The 13,097-nt window shown below is 42.4% G+C and overlaps 1 protein-coding gene across 1 annotated transcript; it reads right to left on the bottom strand.

The window, feature by feature from the left end:
- Positions 1-11,828: 11,828 nt before the first annotated feature.
- LOC138283608 (uncharacterized) lies at positions 11,829-12,638 on the bottom strand. The gene has a single exon (XM_069221546.1). It carries the CDS (start codon positions 12,636-12,638, stop codon positions 11,829-11,831), a length of 810 nt encoding a protein of 269 aa, XP_069077647.1.
- Between the last annotated feature and the right edge of the window lie 459 nt (positions 12,639-13,097).

Genomic DNA, 13,097 nt, shown 5'->3' with positions numbered 1-13,097 from the left:
AAAGATCAGCATCTTTCTGATGCTGATGCCTTAAAGAATAATACTTTTTAAATAAATAATGAAAACTAAAGCAATTGATATATAAAAATATATAAAACTCTAAAACTCATATTAATTCTCTTTATTGACTATATTAAAGTCTTAAATGATTTAACCCTCAGACGGGAATGATGTAGATGATTGCTCCTTTACACTCCTTCTTGTGGATGAGAACGGTCCACCTGACTAATGGCGGGGATTAGTTAATGATTATACTGGAAGATTAAGGTACAGAAAACCCCGCTCTGTCACGTGGTAGTCAGAGCATGGTTTATGTCACAGGAGAGAAAGGAGCTGAAATGAATTGCCAATGTCCTGAAAGCCCAAAGCCCGAACTTAAAGACTGAAAGAGTTTGCAGTTCATAGAGAATTAATCATTCTGTCTACATGTTTTGTGTTGAGTGTTGGGTGAAGTTGATAAATTCATTGTGTTTAAGTGCTTGCTGTTGAACAGTTGTAGTTGTTCAGACTCAAAGAAGTCCATGATCAAGGGATAGTTAAGAAATAATAAGTTTAAGTATTACTTGTCTGTTGAGGTATTGTGGTGTAGGTTTGTGAGGTACGATCGACTGCACAAATGAGATAGGGACTATAGCGATTTGTTGTGAGTGTACTAATACAGATTGTTGTTAATGGAATGTATTGCGTAAAGGGGAAACAATATCATCTATTATTCCCACACTATTTAATATACATATATGTCAGTTTTTATGGCCATCATAGGTGGATCTCTCAGCTTTAACATTGTTTTATCTGTGGACAACACACAAAATATTGTGTCTATTTGAGAAAGCCTCAGCAGCAGCATCTTAATTTATCAGCAGATACTCATGTTAAATACCAACTATCCAACCATGTATTTTCCCATTGCCCAGTGCTCCATCATTAGTAATCATGGAAAAACAGCTACAGACAATCCTAGACGTACATAGCTTCCTCAATCACTGCACATTGGTTTTGCCCACAGCGTAGGACATAGACTGCTCTGGTCTATATTATAAAAACATCTTAGGAACCTACAGGACAGGTATGTGGATCTGTTGGTTTTTCTGGAACAGTTGGTGACGTTCAACATTGTGGATCATGCAAAATTGCAGGTGAACATCCAGCCTTTTCATTGTCCATCTCAAATTGTGTTACGAGCTATTGAGCATGGGAAATATAACTTTCCAGGGACACACTGTTGATATTCAGCTGCTGCTGAAACTTGGTGGATGCTCAGATCTGTACATGGCTCTCACAGGCTTCCTTCTATTAGGTCAGCAATGACTGCACACTAGTCTATTGTTGCTCAATGGGGGCTAAAATGCAGGTGATCGTTACTGTATAGCCAGAAATAATATTCCACAGTTAACTCCTCCCCAGCATCTTCGACCAAATCATCACTGTGACATAAAGTAACAAGAACATGCATATTGAACATACATGCGCTCATGAGTTCTCAGGGGCATATGCCCAAAAAAAAATACTATTTCCATTGGAAAGCTGAAAACTAGTGATAGCTCATCTTCAAAAACTTTCTTAAATCCATATAGGATCAAAACCTAATTTGTAGCAATGACCCTTGCTAAAAACTTAAAAATCTGCAAAACATCTCACCCAAAGACGCCAGGAGCTAATATTGTCCTGAGGAATCCAGAAAAGAAATCGTGTCACCAGAAACTGTGGGTGGAATACATTGCAATTCCTCTGTTGAATTCATAAGTTCATCGCAAGTTCGGAATTATTCTATCTGAGGGTAAACAATTCCATAACTTTCAGGTCTCAGACAAGTCCTTGCTCTTCCACGCACTTTTAAATATCTCTTATTTTTTCTTATTATCAAAGTATCTAAGGTTAAATATCAAGTTCATACTAAAAGTATATATATATACATATATATATATATATATATATATATATATATATATATATATATATATACACATAAATAAATGGCCACAAACGCTACTCACAATTTTAGAAGAAGTACACGAACTCCGGGATACCCGTGAGCAAGGCGTAGGATGCCGAAATGTGTTGGGTTGGTTTCATGGTGCTATCAATTACGGAGATTATGGAGATTGAATAAAAGACACAAGGCTTGATGTTGCGAATTCATGTAATTCATAATTAATTTGTCATCCCTTACATGCCTATTAGTAGCCTTAAACACACATAACATCTCATAAATTCATACCATGTGATGCAGGCAGCCAGGTGTATGAGACGAACCTTTCCCTTAGTGGTGCCCAAAGCTTCATCAGCTTATGTCTGCTAAGATTATTCTGAATTATCGTAAACTCCAGGCCACATGTCATAATGAGTCAAATCAAACATCCATTTGTAGAAAAATATTCATTTTATGGATATCCAAAATGGCAGCAGGATGGAGCACGTGGTGAAACCATGAGTAGTGTCTGCACCTTGCCCTTCGAACCCAAAGCAGTTGCAAGTCTCCCTAAAACCCATTTTAAACAATCTATACCATTCAATTGTAACATCTACAGACCTTGCCCTGGGGTCCTCTGGCTCCGAAGGCCATGTTCTGCAGGTATTGTGTGCAGGGTTAATAATGCCATGCTCATTGTGAATTACCCAGAGGATATGTCTAAAGGGTGGGAAATGCAGACAGGGTTGCAAAATTACATCAATACAAAACCTAAGAAAAGCACTTAATAACTTATAGGCATATTTCAAAGTTGCCAGAAGTGGCTTCCAATAACAAATGGTGAGAGTCTGCTCACCATCTTATTTGTTTCTCCACTCCATTTAGAGGTAGTGGAACCACAGGGTTTCCAACGGTATAGCCAAAGCTAGCTTCAAAGTTGGAAACACTTGATGTGATGACTTTCTGGCACTGTGCCCCCAGGTCACAGTGACTATCAACCCATCCTACATAAAGTTTAAGCATCACTGATTTTTCAGTCTGGGACAAACAAGACAGGGATGGCTGTCTTAAGTAGGGGAATTAATGATTGTCCTTTTCCGCAGCATGGGCATTAAGTATTTATTTTTCAGAAGCAAACATTTGCTTTTGAGTTTGATTCTGAAAAATATCAGTAAATGCAGAGCATAATGAAAAATAACATAGCGTCCAGTTTAGCATTAGCGGTGACAGAAGTTAAATTTTTGTTGAGAGTTTGACAGTGACAGATATCTCTAAATATGGTGGAGGTTCTCTGCCAGTGGAGCAGAGGGCAGTTTCCCTGATAATCTGACATAATACCTTTAGTAAAACAGTTTTGCATTTCTCTACTATAACCATCCTATTTTAATAAAACGAAATGCATATTCTCTGAACTTACTGTGATGGGCAATTACAGATATGATCTAAAACCTAGAAAAACATTTGTCATGCATAACAACCCCTCTCCCCCTAACAAAGCAACCCTCATAACCTCAGTTGACAATAGGATTTAGAGGTGAGAGAAGGAGGAGGAGAGACAAGAAAATGGGTGTTTTAAATTCTTTCCTGAATTTCAGAGATAAGGGACCATCCCTAGATGAATGAGGAGATCGGTACAGAGATTGGGGGTATAGGTAAAAATGGCCCATTTCCTCAGCTTAATGTTCTTTTAATTGAGGTTATCTGAGTCATGCCACAAATCACCCAGAGAATTCAGAGAAGATTAGTTTTTCATTGTTTTCATTTACATAGTCTCAATCACTGGTTTTTGATGATATAAAGTGGGGAAACAAGTGAAGGTCTTGGAAGATGGGGGTGATAAAGATGAAATATCTATTGCTGTGCGTCTCCCATCCCAACATATTTGAGATACTCCTAAATTTGTATTTTACGCTTCTCTCAATAGGAAAACTTGATCGTAGGTGGGAATGTTAAAGTCAGTAGTAATCAACTTTTAGACAAATTAATTCACAGTAGCAAACTGGGTTAGAAAGATAGGAAAGCTATTACACACTTATTTCGAATTTGGGACTGACAAACATTTGGAGGATGCACTACCCTGTTGGGAGAAGATAACACACACTAGTCAACAGTTTGTATTCCTGTACTGGCATGATCCCTACCCTTTCCATCGACACATACTCTTAACTAGAGTAATCAAACCCCAGTATTACTGCATTTTTCATATATATAAAAATAATTATCACACTTGAAAATGCTGAATTTAGGAAAAAAATAAAAATCGGATGGCAGGTTATGTGACAGCTAGTAGCAGTAGACTTGGAGATGCTTACACTACATGGAAATGCCAATGGGTATCTTTATCTCAGGATCAGCTCAGAGAAAAAAGGAATTCTACTGAAAGATTTTCTTCATGATTGACAATCCAAATAAATGGAAAGCAAGTGAAAAAGCTCATGGATCTCACTTCACACACCCACATGTATTAAAGACTTCTAATATAATTAAACTAAATAAGAACAAAAATGGAAAATCATTTTGTGGAACCTAGAGTCCACAATTAACTACTTAAAGTTTTAAAAATCTGACATAAATGCTTTGTACTCCCATTTTAACCACATGCTTCCTCCTGTACTTAATATGGCATTTAATAATGCCAGGGAAATGAAAAACGAATTCCCTATATGAAAAGAGCAATAGGTAATTAGGAAGGAGAAGTTGCCACTGCATATTCTTGATATGCCTGCATGCTAGATTTGGGCTAACATGATAAATGGAGCTATGAAGCAACACACCCTTAAAATTAAAAGAGGCTTCATGAATTAAGTATGTGAACAGATTAAGCACGCTACTGACATGCACTAGGATCCAAAAAAATCCTTTAAGATTTTATCTGAAGGCTAGCCTTGATGTTAAACAGGCTTTTAAGGATATTTGTTGCTATTACCTTCATAGGTTTTGGGAAACCATTTACAATGTTGATAAGGTTTCTGAATATTTATTATTGTTGTGCTGTCTACAGTGTCAGTCTCCCTCCAACAGCATACTGTCTTAAAAATATCTGTGTTATATAAGGGAAAAAAAAGATGCCCCCCTACACTGCATTTGAACCTCTGGCCACTGATACTTTAGAGCCAACAAAAGGAGGAAGTGTTGCAAATGGCATGCACCAATACAAAGTTTATAATGTTCAGATGATGTTTTAATTCTAATCTTTACAACCTCGAAGTACATTGCTCTACTGACCTAGGTAAACATTTTAGTTACATTTCTCAATATAGAATCAATTGAATCAAATTTACCTCCTGAATGCTTCTATCCAGAATGATTACCAAATCAGATTAGAAGGGCCTAGTTGTATTGTGGAAACACAATGAGTCAACATACAGGGCATAGTTATTGCAAGTCACAGAGAATGTCCCCCTTTTTGTACCTTGTGATAATTAAGGAAGCAAGCGAAATCAGACGTTCTCAGTTGGGCAAAGTTTAATCAGAACTGTCCATGTGAATATAATACCAAGCTTGTTGTCCTTGTTTAGTTTGTTGTCCTTGTTAAAGCTCATTGTGAGGTTCCTGGGAACATCAGTTCTTGAACTTTACTTGAAGACCTGAAACCTGCATGCTCTTCTCTATTCAGAGACTGAAAATTTCCAAAGGTTGATTTGAGCTTCTCAACCTTGAAAACTACCACTGGTCCAATAAACCATGGGGCTATCTCAATTTGCATTCAGTCCTCAAACTGCTGTTTAGGAGGTTGACGTTATAAAAGCCACCTGAATGTAGTCTAACCTCATGTCTTACTATGCATGTCCTTCACCACTCAAGTACCATTAGGCGAAACACTAGTAAATAGTCCCTCTCTTTCTCTCTCTCTCTTACTCAACACAATATTATATAGTTGTAAACCACGCTATGAAGTCAGAACTCGGTGATAACAGGAGTATGGGGGAATATGAAAGGTCCGAGAGAGCACAGCAGAATCATCATGAATGCTTACCCGACTCCACTGAAAATTAGTACATTTAAATAAAAAATACACTTATTTTGCTGGAGATACCATAGTCCGGATGTAAATACTGCTCACACGATTGAGTATTCTGAGCACATCAACTATGGACTGAAGTAGAGTAAAGAAAGCCACTGATTCTATATCAATATGTTCTGGATACTTGATGACTTCTCATGTCTTTTCCTATCTGAACACCCAGAATCATTAGTTTATGAATCCACCCAACCATTGGTTACCAAAAACCCTTTGTTGAGGAGCACTGAGCTGAAACTAGTGGGTGCCAAGGAATCTTTGCTAATAACTGGTGATAGAGGCCATATTCTCTAAAGTTTAAGCCTTTCTGCTTTCAATATTTGAAATATAGGCAAAACATGCAATATCCTGATAGGATTAAACTCCCCATTTAAATTGAGAAATACTTAAACAGTTCCATCTATTCCTTCCAATTTAACAGACATTCACCTGCTTCATTTAAAAATGGTGGAGGCTGCAACATGCTTGCTTCAGCCACTTTAAGCGAAAAGAAAATTGGTTAAGCAGGAAAGTTGTAAGTGCAAAAAGTCCGGCCACTACATTATGGTGGCTAAAGGCTAAAAAAAACAACTTTAATGCACAGAATTAGTTCAGGAAACAGGCCACTAGATGGAGCTGAGAGAATGAGAAGTTGAACTAGAAGGATGAAAATGGACAAGCACTGGCAGTCACAGGCACCTATATAAACAAGCATGGGCAAGGCCAATAGGTTTCGCCTCTGCTCAGTTAGGAGCTAAGGTATTGTTAGGGCCACTGGAATTATGCAGCTGGATAGGGCCAAATTAAGCGGCAGGGTTGAGTAAAATATGCAGCATAGTAAAGGCGTCTTTGAAGCAAATACATAATAAAACAAATAACACAAAATAATTTCTATTAGCAGTGACAACGAAAGTGAAAACGGAGTCATAAGTAAGAGTAACAAAAACAGCAGATGGCTCAACACACCAAGGCATTACCTAAAATCTTTCCAAACCATCCTGCGTACATTTTCAAAATTGAATCACTGGAGCAGGGAGTAACCAATGGATCTGAGAATTGGAGATGGGAGTAGGGTTCAGTGGCCTCTGCTGCACTCCCAGTTTCTCTGCTGGAATCTGACAAGACAATGTATAATAAAAAGGTCTCTTTGCTGTGGCTTAATTGGAGTTTTGGTCCACGTTTAAAAGTAATGGTTGGATTTAATTAAGCCAGTAATCTGCTGATAAATCAGGCATCATTCATCTGTGTTGATGTTTGTCTGCCTGCTGTGCTTTAAGTCAGTTTGTGTCAGACATTCCACATCACATATGTAGCATCAAACCAAGCAACAGAAGATACTTATTCCACTGTTTGGTAATTCGGAAACTTGAAGTGATGCCACGGCTGGGGTCCAAGAAATTGTGAAATATAGAGAGTGTGGCAAAGGACTACGAACCCCTAGGTGTGAAAACCATTTTCTTTGTTCATGTCTACAGTTTAGGAATATTTTTAAACTTATTACCAAAATGAAAATAAATTAAATCATAGTGTCTCCCAGTGCTGGGGTGTGCTGTGAGAAGATGTTCTGACAAATGTTAATAAGCAAAGTATGAGTTTTCAGAGCCTTGCCAAAAAAAAAAGACATCTTATTAAACCAGGAGCGTGTCAAATGTACCAGGGACATAATGCCAAGCTTTTATTCTCGACACACATACGTTATTTTTAGATACATCCTACAGTGTTTTTTTATAACTGTATATATCAGATACAGTGCACATGAAGTACCAGGCAGTAGCAACACGCTTTACAGACAATTTTACTGCAGTAGGAGGGTGTCAAAAGGGCTGCGCATAGAACAGGTAATGTCTGTAGGCATCTGATAAAAGATTGCAGAAACTAGGGTGCTTACATCATACATATTCATAACATTGATGTATAGTGATTGTGCAGAACTACTTTTTGTGACAAGTGCTAAAGCCAGGGGCAGCTCCTCTTCCATGATGAAGGAGCGTCACCTTACTGGCTTAGAGCCAGCAGCTGAAAAATAAAACAATATTTTACTATAGTTTTATTTTTCAGCAGCTGGATCAGCCAGCATGTGCAGGGACAGGTGGGGTGGACCATGGGAGGGGGGAGGAGGAGTGGAGTGCACTAGTTGCGCATGTCAGTTTGTCTGGCTGACTTGTGTGCAACACAGCCGGGTTGGAGAAACTGCACAGACGCCAATGCGCTGCCTGAGTGGCAGACCAAGCCACTCAGACCAATTCTGGCACCGCTCTCATGCTTGGTATAGCATGACAGCTGTGCCAGGATTGTGTGGGGAAGACTGTGCTTGCGTCACAAGGACTACTGGGACACCAGAGAAGAAGAGTGTGAGGCGAGCGGCGGCAGCAGCACAGGCACATGTAATTTCTTCTTTTCAATTATTATTTTATTTCCCCAGTCACTTCTGCCTGCTGCTACCCTTGAAATGTTCGGCACGTGCCACTGGCTGAAGCTGGGATTAGATTATAGGTCTGAAGACTGTAAAGTAAATGGCTGTTGTTACTGCTGTGACCAGGCATGTCACTTTTTTTGTGAGACCGGAGACAAAACTGTCATGCCAGGCTCAGTTATCAGTATCTGGTGCTATTAAATGTCTTAAGTGTTTCTAGCTGCCATGAACCAAAGGCAGCAGGCTTGTATCAAAATCTAGAAATTAATTTTGCAGCACAAGTACGGGGCCAAGAAAAAAAAAAAACAGAGACCTGGGATGTAATGCCCTGTTCTGATGGTCATGGTTCTCATCACCTTCAGAGCTGCCCTAAATAAAGAACACATGGGGGGGGGGGGTCATCCTTTGACAACGACCCACCACGTTTAACACCATGGACTGCATTATCTTGATAGTGAGTGGTGGAAACTGGAATCACAGATATTGTGCCAGGGTGGTTCACCTTGTTCCTTAAAATCATTCAGTGTCTCTCTTCCCTTTCTCTCACGAGGGGCCAAAAGACTAGTGTCTGCGTCCCCATGGTTGGTCCCTCCCTCCATGCTGCTCAACATCTGTCTTAGGCCTCTGACTAAGCTCCTTCAGATTTCTTTTTTTTTTATTGCATCTTACACCAAAGCATGGGTGAACCCCTTATCCCGTTGCAAAATGTCTCATCTCTGTGAGGGATTCTGGACAAAAAGGTATCGCTGTAGAGATAGGCGGGGGGTCAGCTCCTCTTTTCCTGTGCTGCGTCTTGTAAGGAGTATACGTTCTTTTCACACAAGAGAGCAGCGTGGTATTATTGCAAATTATATCCCGTGAGACTAAAAGGTGTTTGATTTACAGATGTCTTTTAGCCCAGGACATGGTCCATAATTATGACATATTTGTTGAATTCATAAAGCAGACGGTTTAATTTGTGAGGAACAGTGATGCTGTCCAATGGTTGCATCTCGGGATGTGATTGTACATAAGTTCTATTTCAAAGGAGAATGTGCCCACCATAAAAGATCTTGCACCACTGAAACACAAGTATACACAAATATTTAAGAAAAATGTGCGCTGCAAAACATACATGATTTACACTGCACCACATGACTTAGCCAGTCTTGGAGAGATCTGCTGTACTCTAGAGGGACCAGTGAAGCTGATTTATGTCTTTCACTTATTCAGGAACACAAGTGTTTTTCAAGTTCCCCCCATAATTTGGCACAAATGAACAGCACTCCCCACTGAGACAACTGTTCCAGTACCACTGTCCCTACGTTCACTCACTAGAGTCACTCACTAGGTGCAGTATGAGGTTGGTATATATTTTTTTGAGAGGACTGCTTTTTGGGTCCTCGTCCAACCGAGATAAAGGCTTATAAGACAAAAAGCAAGGCACGTAAGCACTTAAATATTTTCTAATAATAAACCATACCTAGGACGCAAAAGTTTACAAGAGAAGGTAAGGTGCGGGGTTTAACATTTTAAAACTTTTTTATGGTAAAACCATTAAACATGGTAGAAACTTGCAGCAGAATTACCTCCTGTCCCTCCCTCACCTTCCTTTCCCAACCAATGAGCCTCCCCTAGACTCCTCCCTCTCCTTTAAAAAGTGCCCCCCACCCAAACACCTCCTGTTCTTTTTTGTCTAGCCCTCTAGACTTACCTTCTCTTTCTCCTCCACGGCAGGGCCTGGGGGAGCTTCATGTTGGTGCTCCTCGCGGTGGGTTCCCGGCGGTGGCGTCTTCCTGGAGGTTGGCTGTGCTGACTTGGGAAACGGCTCCAGGTCGGCTGATGGAGTCGGACAGCTCTTTGGTGGTTGGGGCTGCACTTTCGGGTCTTTGCCTCGCATTTGCTGGGGTGATTCTACAATAGTGTCCTCTTCCTGCAGCTACGGTAGGGCGGGCGATTCTGCATGTGTTTTTTTCTTCAATTTGTGTATTTGGTGCAACGTTTTTATTTGCTGCTTGTGTGTGTGGGAGGGGTTCTCCCCTATTTTAGTTGGCTGCTATTGGGACTTCTTTGGTTTGTATTTTTTCTTGGAGCATGTCGATGCAGGGTCCTTCCAAATGGCGCCGAATTGTGTCTTCTTGTTCTGAGGGTGAGGATGTTGCGATTCCCATTCAGACACCTAGTGGACACCAAGTTACGCTGGGGGTTCCTGCTCCTCTCGTGTCCAGGGACAAGGTTCAGGACATGACTGAGGTGGCTGTGTCGAAGGCCCTTCAGGCTTGGGCACCCCGTCATGGATGTTCTTCTGCCTCCCGTCCCTTGTTGGCGGCGGAGGGGTCCTTTTCCTCGGATGAGGATGCTCTTTCTACGTCTTCTGGTGGGAAGTATGTCTCCAGGGAGGAGATGTGGGATGTTCTAGCACATGTTCGGGACAATTTGGTATTTCCTGTTTTTCAGCCTTCTCGGGCTGATTCCCACTTGTTTCCGCAGTATGTTATGCCTTCTCGGTTTGCCATGCCTTTTCAAGGCCCGGTTTAGGATTTGGTTTTCCGTGAGTGGCAGGATGTAGACAAATCTCAGGGTCCACGTTTTCTGAAGTAGTTGTACTTGCTGGAAGGGGAGGAGGTGTTACCTCTTTCCGTTGAGCTGGATTTAATTTTGGCCACTTTGATTGCAAGATTGCAATCAATCCAGAGGACTGTGTTCCTGCTGACGCCACTGAAGGAAGGTGGATTCAGGTCTGAAGAGGGTCTTTGCTGCAGAGAATTTGACCCTCAGGGCTGGTATATTCTCTGCGTATATTCTCTGTGTATTCTGCCCAATCTTTGGTACAGGAATTGTTATTGAAAGGGGCCGTCTCCGGGGTTCCTGTGGAGGAGAGGGGACAGGGTGCTTATTCCGTCTTGTTCCTGGTCCCAAAGGTGTCTGGGATTTTAGTCCAGTACTGAATCTCAAAAGGGTGAATACCTGGATCAAGACAGTGCATTTCCGAATGCTGCCCATTCAGACAATTTTTCCACTGATCGGTCTGGGGGATTTCCTTGGGTCTCTGGATCTGCAGGATGCTTACCTGCATGTTCCAGTTGCTCTGTCCTCTCAGAGGTTCCTCCGCTTTGCAGTAGCCAGGAACCATTTTCAATTTGTGTTCTTTCATTTGGCCTCAAGTCCTCTCCCAGGATTTTCACCAAGGTGCTGGCTCCTCTGGCAGCTCTTCTCCATTCCGAGGGGGTGTTTGTCCATCCGTATTTGGCCGATATTCTGATTCTGGCTCACAGCAGAGTTCTGTTGGAGATTCATGTGGCATGGGTTTTGTTGGTCCTGCAAAGTCACAGGTTTTTGGTCAACTAGGGGAAGTCAGATTTGGTTCCTTCCCAGGATCAGGCTTTCTGACTCTACGGAGATTGGTGACGGTGTCGGAGAAGCGGCTGTTGAGCCTCCAGTCACAGGTGTTGACGGTCTTGTCACAGAGAGCTCCCAGGGGTCTTCAGTGGTTGCGTCTGCAGGGTCATTTGGCATCGGTGATTTTTCTAGTGCCTTGGCCACAGTTTCATCTTCTTTGCCTGATGAACTGGTTTCTTTCCAGTTGGTCTCCGGCTCCAGACTCTCTTCGGGCGAAGATTCCTGTGTGGGGATTCATTTACAGGGAGCTGGGTTGGTGGCTGGTGCCAGCTCATCTTCGGTTGGGGGTGCCTTTGGCTCCTTCGGGCCTGTTGTAGTGACGACCGATGCCAGTCTCTCCGGATGTGGTGCGTGGCTGAGGTCGGAGCAGGTCCAGGGGTTTTGGTCTCTTCAGGAGTTGGTCCGATCCTTGAATTGGAGGGAGTTGAAGGCGGTTCTTCTGGCCCTGGTGCATTTTTATGTGTCCCTGAGGGGCAGAGATGTTCTTCTCTGGATGGACAACTTGGTCGCCAAGTCTTAGGTGAACAGACAGGGTGGGACCAGGTCTCAGCCTGTTTCAGATTGCGAGGAACATTTTCGTTTGGGCTCAGGAGTGAATTCTGTCTCTTCGGGCTACCTACATTCAGGGGGTAGTCAATGTTTAAGCGGATCAGTTGCCTCCTCCCAGATTTATTCTCTCCGATTGTCTCTGTTCCATCGTCTGGTTCGCATGTGGGGTCTTCCGGTGCTGGATTTGTTTGCAGCCCCAGAAAATGCAATGGTGAGGCGCTTTTGCTCCCGGTTTCATTGCCCTCAGGCTTGGGCGGTGGATGGGATGTTGTGTCCTTGTCCTTGGGGTCTTCTGTATACGTTCCCACCCTTCCAGTCGCTCTGGGCTTTTCGGGTGAGGGTGCGTCTACTGAGGGCAAGGGTTCTCTTGATCGTGCCTCATTGGCCATGGGCGAATTGGTTTCTGTTGCTTCGGTTGATGGCCTCCGGGCAGATGTGGATCTCCCTCTCTGTCCCTGTCCTCTGGCATTTCCTTGCCTCCCTCTGGGGTCGTTGCGGCGGTTGCACTTGATGGCTTAGAGGTTGAACGGGTTGGGGGTTCCGGTCTCTTTGACTTCGAAATTTCTGGCTTCCCGGCGTCGTTCCATGTTACTGTCCGCTGATCGTCAGTGGAACGTGTTTTCTGCCTGGTGTTTGCGTCACCTGGTGGATATTACGGGGCCTCCTCTGTTTGAGGTGATGCAGTTTTTGCAAGATGGGGCTCAGTTGGGTTTGTCTGTGGCTTCTCTGCGGTTGCAGTGGGTGGCTATTCAGGCTTTTTGGGGTCCGTGGTGCAATCTTTCTGATGAGGGTCATTTGATGCTTAGATTTTTTCAAGGCCTGCTTAACTTGTTTACTCGTCGGATGCG

This window comes from Pleurodeles waltl, chromosome 3_1 (genome assembly GCF_031143425.1).
Source record: "Pleurodeles waltl isolate 20211129_DDA chromosome 3_1, aPleWal1.hap1.20221129, whole genome shotgun sequence".
Classification (NCBI taxonomy): Eukaryota; Metazoa; Chordata; class Amphibia; order Caudata; family Salamandridae; genus Pleurodeles; species Pleurodeles waltl.
The sequence above is the reverse complement of the archived record's forward strand: the minus strand, read 5'-3'. Positions and strand labels throughout refer to the sequence as shown.